The sequence below is a fragment of the Fundulus heteroclitus genome, chromosome 23 (genome assembly GCF_011125445.2).
Source record: "Fundulus heteroclitus isolate FHET01 chromosome 23, MU-UCD_Fhet_4.1, whole genome shotgun sequence".
Taxonomy (NCBI): Eukaryota; Metazoa; Chordata; class Actinopteri; order Cyprinodontiformes; family Fundulidae; genus Fundulus; species Fundulus heteroclitus.
Genome location: NC_046383.1, coordinates 7,570,909 through 7,585,997, shown reverse-complemented (window position 1 = coordinate 7,585,997; position 15,089 = coordinate 7,570,909). Strand labels below are relative to the sequence as shown.

The following is a 15,089-nucleotide window of genomic DNA, read 5'->3' as shown; positions in this document are numbered from 1 at the left end:
CAGGTCAGCGGCCTTCAAAGTAAAAGCACGGCACCGTGCTTCAGCACTGAAGGAGCTGAACAGAAATATGTGACTCTCTACTGCAGGGGTGTCCAAACTTTTTGGCACATGGGCCAACATGATCAAGTCTTTCGGTAAAAGCAAAAGTTATGCTGTAATTTATTATTATTATTTTTTTTATCTCCACCACAAAACATTATAATTTTTAAATCAGGGGTCACCAACTTTTTTATAAACTGAGAGCTACTTTATCGGTACTGTGTCTTACGAAGGGCTACCAGTACTGACCTTACCATAAAAGAATCAAATGTTTCATTTTTAAATCTATATTAATGCCAGTGTAATTAAAAACAAGAAAAGCAACAAGATAAAATACAATATCTGATGCAGCTCACTGGTGGGTTGTGCTATATTTTGAACGGCCCGAGGGCACCACATGAGGTCCTTGGGGGTCCATGGGCACCATGTTGGTGACCCCTGCTTTATATGAATAAATTAGTCAGAGTTTCTGCAGGAAAAGGTTGTTGTAAATAAATCCATAGGTCATTTGCCTTAATAAAAGATTGTCCTCCAGTTTGCAAATTATTCTGGGCTCGATAGAAAAAAATATATATTTTTGGTCTGGCTATATAAGAACAGGATTTGGGTCAGCATTTCTTTGAAACCCCTTTTGGATAAATACATTTGAAGCAGATATTAATGCACCATAGTCTGCATCAGAGTAAGAGTCAATGTCGTCCTATTTATCATGAAATTAAAGAGAATGTAATAAAAGATGAATGCTTCATGTTGAACCATACGGGGTTCAACATGAAAATCATTTACTTTATTCTTTTTTTTAATTTCCCTTCAATGTCCCTTTAGGGGCTCAGTAGAACTGAGCATTTTGAATTGTAAGATTTTAACTACGAATTTTGCACATATAAATCAGTACAGGGGCCACAAATGGCCCCCGGGCCGCACTTTGGACACACTTGCTCTGCTGTGAAATAAAAACTAAGTACTGCAAATAGGTTTCATGTTCCATCTGCAGTTAGACCTATGTTTAATTTTCTCTGTGTTTTTTTACTTCATTAGTAGACTAAACTGGTTTATTTGTCATACTCATTATGTTATGTTCACCCCATTTTTAAATGCAGTTTTAATCTCTCTGCAAGAAATATAATATCTGTTATATATGTCAGTAAAAAAAAAAAAAAAAAAAGCAAAAATTAATGAATTGTGAATGTTTTAGTCTCACCTACCAAGCAATGAAAAAAAACAAAAAAACAATCAATATTTAACCGAAGTACAAAACTGACTTTTAAGCCATTGCAGTTCAGAAACATTCAAAGGGTCTTGCAAATATGCTTTGTTTAAAAAAATGCAGATAACGTTCTACATTTTTTAAGTAGACCCTTTTCTTATTTTCTTTGTCTGGTAATTTCTTTTTTGTCAATTTTCTGCAACAAGGACGGGAAACGGGGGACTCTTTCTTCTAAATATTTTTACATATTATAAATGTGTTTGCCTAACTCTGCTATTGAGTAAAACTCACAGCGCCGTGGTTTGAAGATCCTTGATTTACATATACATGAAATCCTGTTGCATCCAGAAAATTCAGTTTCAATTTATAATCATTAATAAAAACAAAGTCAACAATGCTAGGTTAGAAGGTATTATTTCAGTTTAATTTGTATTTGGTCTTTGAGAAAAATGCATTTAAGTGCATTTCAGACTGCACATAAATCTATCTTGAGCTGTAACTCATGGTCAAATCCCCCTGGATATAGATTACCATATGGCAAAAAATAAATTGGTTTTATTTTTGAGTCACTTTTCTTTACAGGAAGTTGGATAGTTATAATGACTGCTAACTTTACGGTTCTAGTAATCTGAAACGTTTGATATCTCATTTAATCTAGAGTGGTTATATGACATGCCATAAATATTTATTGGTTCGCATCAGAATATAGACAATATGTAATCATATCTTTTCAACAGGTTATCTTTGAGATGCAACGAGTCTGAGTTTTTCTTTTAGCAACATTAAAAACAGATTCATCTTAGAATTTCAAACATCCTGTTTTCGAGCAGTTTTTTCATTCTTGTAAATAACCACTGAGGAACAATAAAGGTTATTTCTATTCTATTTTATTGAAATTTTAGTTTTCTTATGCATAAATAAATACACATGGGTGTTTTGTAGATTACTTTAAATGATCTTGCTCAGTAGCAAAACTCTACAACGTGAGTATGCTATTTATAATAACTGTATTTTTTCATCATGTTGCAAATGTGCCCTTCCTGTACAGTCTCTGTATATTTTTCTTTTTATATCTCTATCTTCTGCATGCTTCCATTTGGCTTTCATTTTGCTGCTGGTACAGCTGCATTTCACCACTGAGGAACAATAAAAGTTGTTGCTACTCTATTCTATTGAAACTGAACCAAAACATTTGTACTTACTTCAATTTAAACTTGTTTTTTTTACCTTTTGCAATAATAGACCATACAATGGAAACAAATAGGAAAGACATTTTTGTAACCTTCCTTCCTCTGGATTTATTCATTTACAAGCATGATCTCATCCTCAGAAGCTCGGCCTATCTCTATTGTGTCCTGCAGGATTTTGGAGTTCACCAGAAAAGTACAGCACATTCTAGCTGTGTCGGGAGAAACTACTTGTTTCTTTTCAAAGAACACTGTTGGAAAGTTTGACTGCAGGCGTTTTTTCCCCCCCCATCGGTTTATGCTGAGGCATTCGGCCACATCCTTCCGCCCTCTGTCCCACCTCCATTGTTTCACTGAGGCCGTAACAATGTAGGGTGTTAACCGAGCTGGGAGGCATCTGGGGATGGAATCAGGGTGTCATGGGAGGTTAGAAATGAGATTGTTGATGTGCAGCGAGATTTCTGACAAAAAGACGGGCTGACTGGGGGCGGGGGGGTAGGTTGTTTTCTTTTTTTCTCCCTCATGTTGTAATTTTGAAGGACACATGCAGAAACACAGAAAAGGGAGGGTGAGGAGAGGGCTTTACAGGGATTTATGCGGATTAATCTCTGCAGGAAAAGAGAGCAGATTGTGTACAAGCATCCAGCGAGCAAAGTGCATCCTGTTCGGGGGTTCCTGTGGACGCAGAAACCTATCTTTGATCTGACACTTTCCCTACTAACTAAAAGTACAAATTAAAGGACAAAGGTCAGAGAACGGGTATGTCTTGCTGCCACGTGCTTTATATAATTTCAGTTCTCACATACTGTATTCATTCATTATAAGATTCTGTCTGGCCAATGATGACTCTCTCAGTAAAATTAACTGTTGGTGTTCAGTGGAGAAATTTCACATCACACTACCAATTTACTCCAAGTGTGAAGTTTCTTAAATAATGTGCAAATTCACTAACTTTAACTCCAGCTAAGTTTTTTTTCCCTGGTTTGAAGAGAAATAAAGAAAATAGGCTTTGATGCAGCCAGTGTAATTAGAGAACAACCTTTCAATCTGAATGCTGTTCTCACACATTCTCACATCCCTCTAATTACTAACTCCGACACTAACTTTTGCTGAAGTTTTGTTGTGACCAGTATTCAACATTCACAATAAAAATGTATTGAAAATAAAACCATATATGCGGTGAATAAAAGGCAGGGGGAAATACCTAAAATAAAGGCCCCATTGGTATTTTTTTAATCTGTTGTTCTACTGCATCCCACAGTAAAAGAGAGATATAACTTTTGACATTTCTGTTACTTTGCTTTTACCACTTAATTGAAAAAAAAAAAAGTGGTTTGAAAGTGCTTGTGCACTGTACAAAAATCTGGAGTCATAATTTCTTTCTTTATATTTTGCTTCCAAGGAGCCAGACTTGCTAGTAATACTTAAAATTAGGTACTTTAATTATAATTTGGTCTTTATAGCGATCTTTCTTGCTTCTCTTTGGACTTTTTACACTTCTTAACTCATTTTCAGTTTAATGCCTGACCCTTTTTCGTTTAGGATAAGATAAGAATACCTATATTGTCACACAATGGGGAAATTTGGGTGTGACTGTGGCAAACACACAGACAGTTACACACAATTATTAGCAATGGGGAAAAAAGAAGCAAAAAAGAACAAACTATAGTCTAATCTAAAGTTAGCTCTAAATAAACACCAAGAGTAGAAGATAAAAGTAAATATCAGAGTAAATAGTGCACAGTGGAAAATATTTGACAGTGAGGAAAAAAACTCCAGCCTTTTTACATGACAGACGATTATAGAATATGATATAAGCATAATAGTGCAGCAGCATTCTTCGCTAAGGCGTGTGGAAGTTACCTTAGCATCTGGGAATGGTGTGGAAATGTAATGGTCGGATCAGAACCTGTGCAATGATTAGACTTTAATATTAACATCGTTTGTTTTGCCACTTAATGGGTGATGGTCACTTCAATTAATTGTAACTTCGTATTTTTTTTTGTGTCATTTCCTACCTGAAAATATAAACAAGGAGCCACTTGCGTTATGATCTGAAGCCCATACACAGTAACTATGAAATTATATAACTACTTTCTCCCATCATCACGAGACATGAATGTTGGGTTTACTGGCCCTTTAAATGGCCCCAGCTGGAAATGTGTGCATGCATGATAGTTTTTACAGTTCGCCTCTTGGTGATGTCCAGTGATGAATTGGTGACCTGCCCAGGGTTTACACTGGCTTCTGCCTGTTGTTGGAAATATTCACCAGTCCCTCTTGTGACCCTATAAAAGGATGAAGTAGGTCCAGGAAATGAGTGGATAGATGTTTCTAACAGTTGGATATATAATATTCAATCCATGAAAAGGATGAATACATGAGCAATCAAGCAGATTAAATGATAATTAAAGTATTCAATAAGTGTAACTTGAAGGTAAGCTTGGTAATTATTAATTATGATTCAGCCTGTTGCTGCTGTGAAAATACATGGCTGCTATCAGAAGAAGACTGCACACGTTTCTATTATGTGAGGTGAGCAAAGAGAAAAGACCTTTGGTTTCTGAGAAAAAAAAAATGAAATACAGATTGAGGTTTCCCAGAGAGAATACAGACAACTGCCCAGACTTCTGGAATATTCTTCTTTGGACAGATGAGTAAAGATGAGAATTATTTGGTCACCAAAACAGAGGATATGTTTGCCATAAACCAAATACAGCATTGCAAGGAAGAACCTTATGGAGGTGGAGGTGTGATGTTGAGGGGTGCTTTGTTGCAGCAGAAACTCACCATTACAAACTCCATCATGAATTCTACTGTCATCAGAAGGATGCCTCAAATTACAATTTAATAAAATTAAAAAATGTTTTATTAATCCCAAAGGGAAATTATATAAATCGAGTATAAATCTCAGCCTTTATTTGCATTACTTGTGTACAACAAAATCAATGCATCCCCGTAGCTCATTAAAAAAAAAACATACAAATCTGGAAAGATCTTTAAATGAAATGCAAAGCTAAAGCAGATCTACAGTAGTGTAAAAAAGTATTTGCCCCCTTCCTGATTTCTTATGTTTGTCACATTTAGGGGTTCCAGAATATCAAACAAATTTAAACACTAAAATTTGTTTAATATGTTTGAACTTTTGTTAAAGACAACAAAAGTACAAACAAAATGCAGATTTTAAATGAAGCTTTTTTATTTTTAAGGGAGGAAATAAAAATCCAAACCTACATGGCACTGTGTGACCAAGTGATTGCCCCTCTGTTAAAATATAGCTCTGGTTTATCACACCTGAGTTCACCTCTTCTAGCCACACCCCCAGCCTGATTACTTACAAATTAGAAGAAAGTCATTGAGATCACTTCCAAAAGGGTTACAAAGTCATTTCTAAAGCTCTGGAACATCAAGAATTTTGGGGAAATGAGATCTCAGTCTCATGGAAATGTTTCAGGGTAACTCAAAACAGGATATACGGGATGCAAGGCTCTTATTTTAAAGGAGGGAGTGTGGAGTAAAGTGTTCTCAGACCAGTGTCACAGTCCCGTGGCTGGCTACAAGAAGAAAGTCACGGAATACATTTTAGTTCAAGATTACACAAAGTGTAAGGGTGTCATACCTTTTCCTAGGATAGGAGATATCTTTCTGTTTATAACTGTTTGATGAGTTAAAAACTGCTTTTCTTTTAGTTATGATCTCATAATATAAAATAAAATGTAATTAGACACCAGCCCTTGAACATTTGCATATTAAACATTTTAAAGGCTATTTAATGGGGTTTTAATTTTTTTCTCACATGACAGTGGGGAGGGGGGTTACCAGAAACCTTTCCACAACATAAATAGTGCCATGTTTATGATTTCAATTTGCTCCAGTGTATTTTCCTCCTAAATGTCTAATTTTGATCGCAGCGCCGAAACTCTTCGTTTGCAGAGCGACTTTAATATCACCATGGCAACCCTGGTCTACTGATCTCAGAGCAACAATTTCCTCAACCGTACAGCAATTTCTATTAATTATTATATATATTTTTTTTAATTCAATGCATGATCCTATGGTATTTGCGACTTATTGTATTGCTTTAGTTTTAGATTTAAAATTCTTCTTCTTCTTAACTCCTTAACTTCGCGGTGACGTCACATACCCGGAAGTATGTGCTGCTGATGCTGCGTGACCGCTGTTGTTGACACTGCGGACCTACAAAGCTGGAGCCACCGTTCGCCTGACAGATATTCCTGCTTCAATCGCAACAGTTTGAACCGCTTAAATGCCGCCATGTTGCCGATTTTTCCCCCATCCTAACACAGAGTTTTGTCCTCCGGTGGCCTGTTTGCTGCCGCTGACGGCTGCTCGGTTTACAGCCTTGCTAACCCAGAGGCTAACCTTGCAGGAATTTAGCTAGTGAGTAAAACTGCTTAAATCCAGCTGACGGAATGAACGTTTCACACTGAAGACGCGCGTTTTGTCAAAACTAGGCAGGTCTGGACACCCCCGAAATCAAGGTACAAACATGTTTAGCTGACAGCCATTTGTTGGTTATGTACGTAACTATTAACACGTGTTGATGTTAACTTCTGTTTTTGTTTTCTCGAAGATGGCCGTAGAGCTAGACGTGTTCGTTGGGAACACCACCATCATGGATGAGGAGGTTTACCAGCTCTGGCTGGATGGGTACACAGGTATGAGCAACGTTTACTGGCTGTGCTTACTTTAACAGGCTGGTAATTAAATAACAGAATTACTTTTTTTATCCCAAGATGAAAGGTTACAGATCAGCACTCCCCTTGACACAATTTGATGCTAAAAACTACAGAGCATACCAGAAACCTAGTTGTAGTTAACAGTTAACAGCCGTGTTATCGCTTCACAAGGACTGAAAACTTGGACTGCAATTATTACAAGTTTTTTATATAAGATAATATAAGACGTCCCTTCATTGCCCCACAATGGGGACATTTGGATGTGACAGTGGCAAAGACAGAGTTACACACAGTTTATTGTAATAGAAACAAACAAACAAAAACAAGCTAATCTAATCTAAAGTTAGTTCTAAAGTGACAGAGAACAAGCTTAATCAGAAACACAGAGAATCAAAGTAAAAACAAACTTACCAGAGTAAATATTTCAGTTATTGATAATAAGGCACACTTGGGTAGAAAAAGATGAATACCATGCATTCACTCAGATTTTGCTGTTAATTTACAGTATTTGCTCGTTAGGAAACTACAATTAATTTTCTTAAGAGTTGGCACAGCAGTTGCAGCCAGATGCAACCTTTCCAGTAAAACCATGTTAAGATTAGAATGGCAAATGTCAGTTTTTTTTCCTCTGTTGTTGTATAGATTATTCACTATATGTGGAATAGACCAAATACTTCTTTATTTATTGCAAGTCATAATGGTATTACAACATTCGCCACCGTTATTGCATGTTACATGTTTTCATAATGCTGTGCAGTTCTATTTTTAATTTAAATGTAAATATTTTGAAATTTATTTTTAAGGTTTTCTATGCCTCTTTAAAGCACAGTTCTATTCAAACAGGCTCTCCTTGCTTCTAACAATAAGCTGGATCTCGCAATACCTTTCCATAAACATTTAATGTTTACCAAGCATTAAAAATTCTTTCCTTATCTTAGTTCCTCACAAATTAATTCTTAACAGATGTGCAAACAAATTATATAAAAAATTGTGTAATAAAGGCAGAGGGCATTTATAAAAATGAGACATACTAAAACATAAATTTAAATGTGTGTCAACAAGCCGTGGGATGGTCCACACCATACTTTATAAAAATGCTAAACATAGCAAAGATAATTATGTCTTAATTTAAGCTCTCTCAGTAACATGTTATTTGAATAATATTTCAAACATAATCAGTGCTAAAAAAGGCTTTCCCAAAAGACTATATAGCCCCAATTATCAACATATTTAATCTCAATGCACTTTACAAGACAAATAGATCCAATTTATATACAGAAATATATAATTAAATTCATCTAATCAGTTAGATGGATTCCAATTCATTATTTACGTTCCTTTTGTGTGGTGTGTTTTTCGATTTTGTCAGTCGAGGACGTGGAAGACGTATACATGTTTGGATTTATGATACTTGGATTTCTTCTATTTGGATTCTGTCGATTTTTGATGTATCAGCAAATTCAGCTGATGTCGGTAGCAATTGTGGCCTTGATCAGGCTACCGGCTGCATATGACGCGATCACTAAGGCGGTGAACGAACAGACCCGTATGTTGGAGGAGCTGAGCCGCAAGCTGGATGCGCTGGAACGCAGACTGGCTTCGGTGGTTGAACTCAAAGGGGAGATGGGACCAAATCTGGATGTGAAATGCGGAAAAAAGCCCAACAAATTTGGAATATTAGATTTTCCACGTGGAGTCAGCGATGAAAGAACTTTAAAGCTGACAGAAAAGTTGGTGCAGCTTGTTCCCATAACAAATTGTGTATTTGGATTAGGCTTCCCCTTATCAATAAAACTCCCCTGGATGTTGTGGCGAGAGAGCTCAGAGCTGCTCCCCCCGCTCCTTCCTCACCCGTACGGTTGTACTGGAACTGTAATTTCCCTCTGGGATTATTAAAGTATTTCTGATTCTGATTTAAGGCCGAGTTATAATAAAAACTTCAGTTTATAATTCCAGTTAGTAAAAAGTTATCTGTGGTTGAACCCAGATACCCAATTTGTATAAAAAGTCAAATTCAGAAGTTTACGTAAAATTACTGTCTTTAAACAGTTTGGGAAAGCCCAGGTACTGATGTTATGCCTGTGTAAGCGTATTCAAGCGCTTTTTAATGCCTTCCTTTTCACCTTAAATATCATTCAGTTGTGATCTGTGTTAAGTGGAACTGAACAGCTTTGGTCTGAATTCCTTGTTACCCCCGTTCTGAGGTTGGGCTTTGAGCAACTCGTATTTGGTGTCGTCTCTTTAAACACAAAAGAGGCACTCCACACCTGCCCCCCCTCCACGCCGCAGAGCCTTACACTCCACCCCTTTCAGGCGTTTTTGTAGTATGCTGGGGGACGGTGAAATCAGTTGTGTGGATTAACACACCCCACAACTTACCATTTTGATTTATCCACTGGTAGATTCAGCATCCTTCAGCTAAATCACAGAGAAAAACATAAAAGGTTATTGTTCAAAAAACATAATGGAGAATATAGAGAACTGAACAGCTTAAAACAATTTGACCTAAACACAATATAAAGATATCCATGCAGCACCTGGACAGATTATTCAATTTTTCTGCACTCCTGGAGAATCCAAGCACACAACAAAATGTTTAAAAAAGTGGATTTTTCATATGTTCCCTTTAAGGCAACACCTCAAACACACTGCTTCCTTCTGCGATGTTATGGGAAAATAAAATAAAAATCAGACTTAATATCAGGTATATAATGTTGGACCTCCACCACGATTCTGTTTCGTCCTTGGATACGATTTCTAGGTGTGTGAGGATGCCTCATTCATCTGCTCAAACAATTATATGCAAGTATAACAAGTACAGCAATGTGTGGACAGATATGGTACTATTCAGGAAAAAGACAGGTTCTTTGTCACAAAGATGAATATGTTTTTATTTGGGTCTTTCAACCCAGAAAAAAACGGAGTATACAAGGCATTATCCTGTACCAACATTGACCGAAAGGCCCCTCAGAAAGGAAGAAGCCATTCCCTCTAAAAATAACACAAAAACTCACGCCCTCTGGTCTGAGGAAACCAAAGGAAACCAGAACTGAAGTGTTCTCGCCATGATGCTTTATAGATTTAGAGGAGAAACTGAGAAGTTTGCAGGCCTTAGAATACAACCCCACCTGTGAAACTGTGGAAGGTCTAAGCATCAATTTGTGTGGATATTTAACGACAGGAAGGACCGATGCACTCCATGAAATAGATGGCACCACGAGGCATGGAAATATACAGTTTAAAGGGCAAATCTAGTGTGTGGCAGAGCAGCATCATGTACTGAGGCTGTTAGTATGCCACAGCTGGCCTGCTTCAATTCCTGATCTCAAGCAATTCACTGCATGTCTCTCCCTTCTCTCTCCACCCTCTTGACTCCTCAAAAAAGGCCAAAAAAATAATAAGTAAATGGATGTAAACTTTAGAATTAGCTGAAATCTTTAAAAACGGTTGCACATTATTTTGGCCACAGCAAACAAAGATACAAAAAATAGTTGTAGTAATCCCACCTGACCTGAAAAATGAAATCTTTAGTCTGATTGAATGGCGTAAAACAACTGCGTCTTTTTACTCTGTGTATGTAAATATCTGGGTTCAACCATACGCTCGAGTTCTGTTCTTAGTTATAATACAATTTGGTCAAATTTAGTTTAATTATCAGTTGGTAACAAACTTATCTATGTAAGGAACATCGAGTCGCTGACTTTGGAGCCATTTCTTATCCCGAGAAAGCAGGTGGAGACAGTGGAAAGGAACAACCTACTTTAAACAGGAAGCAACCTGCAAAAGCAAACTGAGTCGGGAGGACAGAGCAGACACAAATATAAACACAAACGGATTAAAACACAGATCTACCTTTGCGTATTTGTTGATGTTTTCAGTGTCGCCCCCCCCCCCCCCCCCCCGTTGTCAGTCTGTGCAGATCAGGTTTTAACGTGGGCCGTATTCATTCCTCTGGGAACATCCACCCTATGCATGTTAACGAGGCTTGAACTTTACCCAACAGTGAACGACGCAGTGAAGGCGCGTATGGACGCAGGCGTGCTGGAGGAGTGTGAGGCAGACGCAGATGTTCTCCTTAGCGACACCATGGACCAGTACAGGACCTTCCAGATGTGCGAGCGCCTGCTCCAGAGTCCGGCCAAGCTCGCAAACCAGCTGCTCTTCCAGATCACACCCCACCGACAAGTCATGCTCATAGAGAGGTGACGCTGCCATTTCCACTTGTTTCGTTTTCACACTTCGCTTTTTGTGTCATGCAATTAGATCTTTAATTTCTGTTTTCATGTCATATGAGAATGCACCCCATGTGTTTTTTTTTTTCCTAAAGTATCGTGTTTTTGTTTAGGTACTATGCCTTTGATGATACGTTCGTACGCGAGGTCTTAGGAAAGAAACTCTCCAAAGGAACAAAGAAAGACTTGGACGATATCAGTGCCAAGACAGGTGTGACCCTGAAAAGCTGCAGGCGACAGGTAAAAAAAAACAAAAAAAAAACCCTCAGCCTAGAAGTGACGCCGTGTTTTTATTCTGTGGCTGTGAAACTCGGTGCTGCTTCAAATGAGACGCAGATCCCTTTCGTTCTCTCGTGTTTTTTGTTTGTTTTTCTGCGTGGAGTCATTTCAACATGAGCAAGAATTTATTGGCTGTGGTTGGCTCGCGGTTCAAGTCACGATGTCGTAATTCAGCGAGTGTTCTGCGTCATCTGCTGTATTTCAGTTTGACAACTTCAAACGTGTTTTCAAAGTCGTGGAAGAGCTGAAGGGACCCCTGGTGGAGAACATACGTCAGCATTTCCTTCTCTCTGACAAGCTCGCAAGGTATTGAATGAGGATAACAGAGTTTTAGATGTTTTGGGTGTATTTTGATTTGAGGGGACAGATCAACACAAAGTAGCGCTTAGTTGTAAAGTGGAAAGAGAACAAAAAACAGCCTCTGACATTTTCTCCCAGTATTGTCCTGCATTTATCCCCATCCAGCCTTACAGAAGGTCTGCCCTGCTGAAGAAAGGCCGACATGATGCCGCCACCATCTTGTCTTATTGATGCACATGTGGACCAGAAAGCAAACAATTTCCACAGGTTTCTGTGACCCTACCTAGTTTGTCCTGGCTTTCTGCCATTCTTTCATAAAGCCCAGGGAGGGTAGGATTAATACGTTTCCATTTTTTTGTGAACAACTGTAACATTAGTCTATAAGATGGTCAATGTTTGGGATATTGTTTCATATCCTAACCCTCCTTTAAAAATCTATAACTTCACTGCAAAAACGGAACTAAAAATAAGTAAAAAAAAAAATTTTAATTAGTGTTTCTGTCCTTGATTTGAGCAGGTAAATAAGATGATCTGCCAATAGAATAAGATTTGTGCACTTAAAATAGGAACAATTCATCTCCATCATCTTATTTCAAGTGCAGGATATCTAATTATCTTAATTTAGGGGTCAAAATACTCGTTCCATTGGCAAATGATCATATTTACCTGCTCAGATCAAGGACAAAAACACTACGTTTAAGAACATTTTGCTTATTTTAGATCAGTTTTTGCAGTGTTCAATCCTGGCTTGTCTGTCTGTGTCTCTTTATCTCCACGAGGCTGTTTTTTTTTAAAGATGTTCTCTAACACCTATTTTTATCAGATAGTATTAGAGTAAATGGGGCCAAATAGAAATAAAAGGCACACGTTTTTGACTTTTATATGTTAAAGCGATTGAAACCCTGCATCGTCTTCCTTCCGCTTTACAGTTACGCCCTGCTTCGTGTCCCTATGTATAACGTTAAAGTTTCTGGTGGTAATGCGACAAAGGAGAAAGTTCACAAGGCATGAATACTTTTTAGAGGCACTGCGTTTTCTTTTCTGTCTGTTTTAACCCTAAAATTGCAGCCCTGTGGAAACCTAAACCCATCAAACATTGGGCTGTTTCTGTCTCTTTTCAGGGATTACGCTGCCATTGTTTTCTTTGCCAACAACCGCTTTGAGACGGGGAAAAAAAAGCTGCAGTATCTCACCTTCCAGGACTTTGCTTTATGCGCCGGGCAGCTTATCAACAACTGGACAGTCGGGGCCGTTGGTGAGGGATTCTGCTTGTTTCCTTTGGCGCCTTTTGACGTCGTGAAAACATAAACTGCACACATATCGCGTTTAGCTGCTTACATAGCTCATTAATCAAATGTCACATTGTATTTGGACAAGATTTAATGTTTATATAGCTCCGCAATATTAAAGCTGCATGTCCAAGAAAAGCTTAGAGTTGATATTTATAAAATATTTATAAACCATGCAACATCATTTTAGGCTGAAAATGAGTGTTCACTGCGTGGGTTGGTTCTTTATAATAACAGTTTGAGCCGCGCTCCTTCAGTGAGGCTCACTGACCACCAGAGGTCCTTTGAGTTGTACTCGTCCCAGGTTGACTTAATTCTGAATCTGGAGTGTTTTCAATTAGGAACAACGGCCTGCTTACAGTTGGACTGTGTCTAACACAATGACAGTCCTGAGAAAATGATTTATTTTAAACTGATTCGTGGGGGTCTCACTCGATTGCTCTCTGTAGACAACATGGTGGAAGACATGGACGTCGATCTGGATAAAGAGTTTTTACAGGAGCTGAAGGAGCTGAAGATTTTAATCGCTGACAAAGATCTGTTGGATCAGCACAAAAGGTAAAGCAGACACTCTCCAATTTGTGCCGATGGCTGAGAAACACTCCGGCTTTCTCGCAAACTTTAATCGACATGCTTTTATCTAATTTCCTGTTTCTTTCCTTCCTGTGCCCTCAGCTTGGTCTGCACAGCTCTTAGGGGAAAAACTAAAGCTTTCGCAGAGATGGAAGCTAATTTTAAAGTAAGAAACGTTAACACTCCCTGGTCTAACGTAAATGTAATCTTTTGTTAACTGTTACAGTGAAAGGAGAAAAAGGGGATTATTTTTTTATTACAGAATCTCTCCAGAGGCCTCGTCAACATTGCCACAAAGTTAACAAACACCAAAGACGTCAGAGATTTCTTCATTGATCTTGTAGAGAAGGTCAGTGCAAACTCATTTGAGGTAAAGTTGTGTTTTAGATCGCCAGGAATCGGTCTGCCTGCGAGGCCGCGTGACTTCCCACCTTCCTTTTCTTTCCCAGTTTATCGAGCCGTGCCGCTCAGACCGATGGACGGCCGCGGACATAAAGCTCTACCTCACCCACTACACCAACTCAGCCCACATTCTGGACCCGTTCAAGTGAGTCAACATGCGCTCACTCCGCAGAGTTTATCAGGCCGAGTGTGGCACCAGGTCTAGCTGTCGCCCTCAGTCGATTTATTAAAATGCAGTCAGGAAACTTAAGAATAATCCAGAAAGGCTACATTCATCAGGGAGCTTATTGTTGAAACTGACATCTATGTTCTGCCATGCCTTACATATGGTTTCTCAAACTGTAGTCGCCTTGTTTCTCATGTAAACTCTCAGGAATGTAATTAAGGCTGTACACAGCTCTGCACCGCTTCAGGCTTAACAAAGAGATATTCATAAATAGAAGCAACGACCCCCCTGGATAAACTCGGGGGACTCCAATTGCCTCATTTACTCTCTTTGCACAGATTTCACAATTCCTGTTTGCTGGCTGTGATTTTTGCATCATTTACCCACTGATTGCTTGTTCTCTGCCCCTCAGACACCAGGCTGTGTGGGACAGATACATGGGCGTGATCAAAAGCTGCATCTTCATAATGTATCACGACTGAGGCGTTTCCCTGGCCGCCTGCCCTCTCCTCTCCCCACTCCTTTTTTTTTTTTTTTTTTTTGTTTCCTGGCTCGTCTGCCTCCCCCATAAAGCCGTTATTCTCTCTCTTCAGTTCTGCTTTCTCTGCAGTAATATTTTTTTTATTTTACTTTCCGTGTTGCATTATTGGCTCTTTCATTGTTCAGATGCTGTAAAATTGGTTTATAAATAAAATAAAAAAATTCAACCGCTGGA

The 15,089-nt window shown here is 38.5% G+C and overlaps 1 protein-coding gene across 1 annotated transcript; it reads left to right on the top strand.

Annotated features, from left to right (window-relative positions):
- Positions 1-6,582: 6,582 nt before the first annotated feature.
- Positions 6,583-15,089, top strand: fibpa (fibroblast growth factor (acidic) intracellular binding protein a). Its single transcript, XM_012861856.3, has 11 exons — positions 6,583-6,935; positions 7,028-7,112; positions 11,137-11,335; positions 11,479-11,605; positions 11,850-11,950; positions 13,066-13,199; positions 13,683-13,791; positions 13,909-13,972; positions 14,069-14,155; positions 14,256-14,353; positions 14,787-15,089. Exons 2-11 carry the CDS (start codon positions 7,028-7,030, stop codon positions 14,854-14,856), a joined length of 1,074 nt encoding a protein of 357 aa, XP_012717310.1. The 5' UTR covers positions 6,583-6,935; the 3' UTR covers positions 14,857-15,089.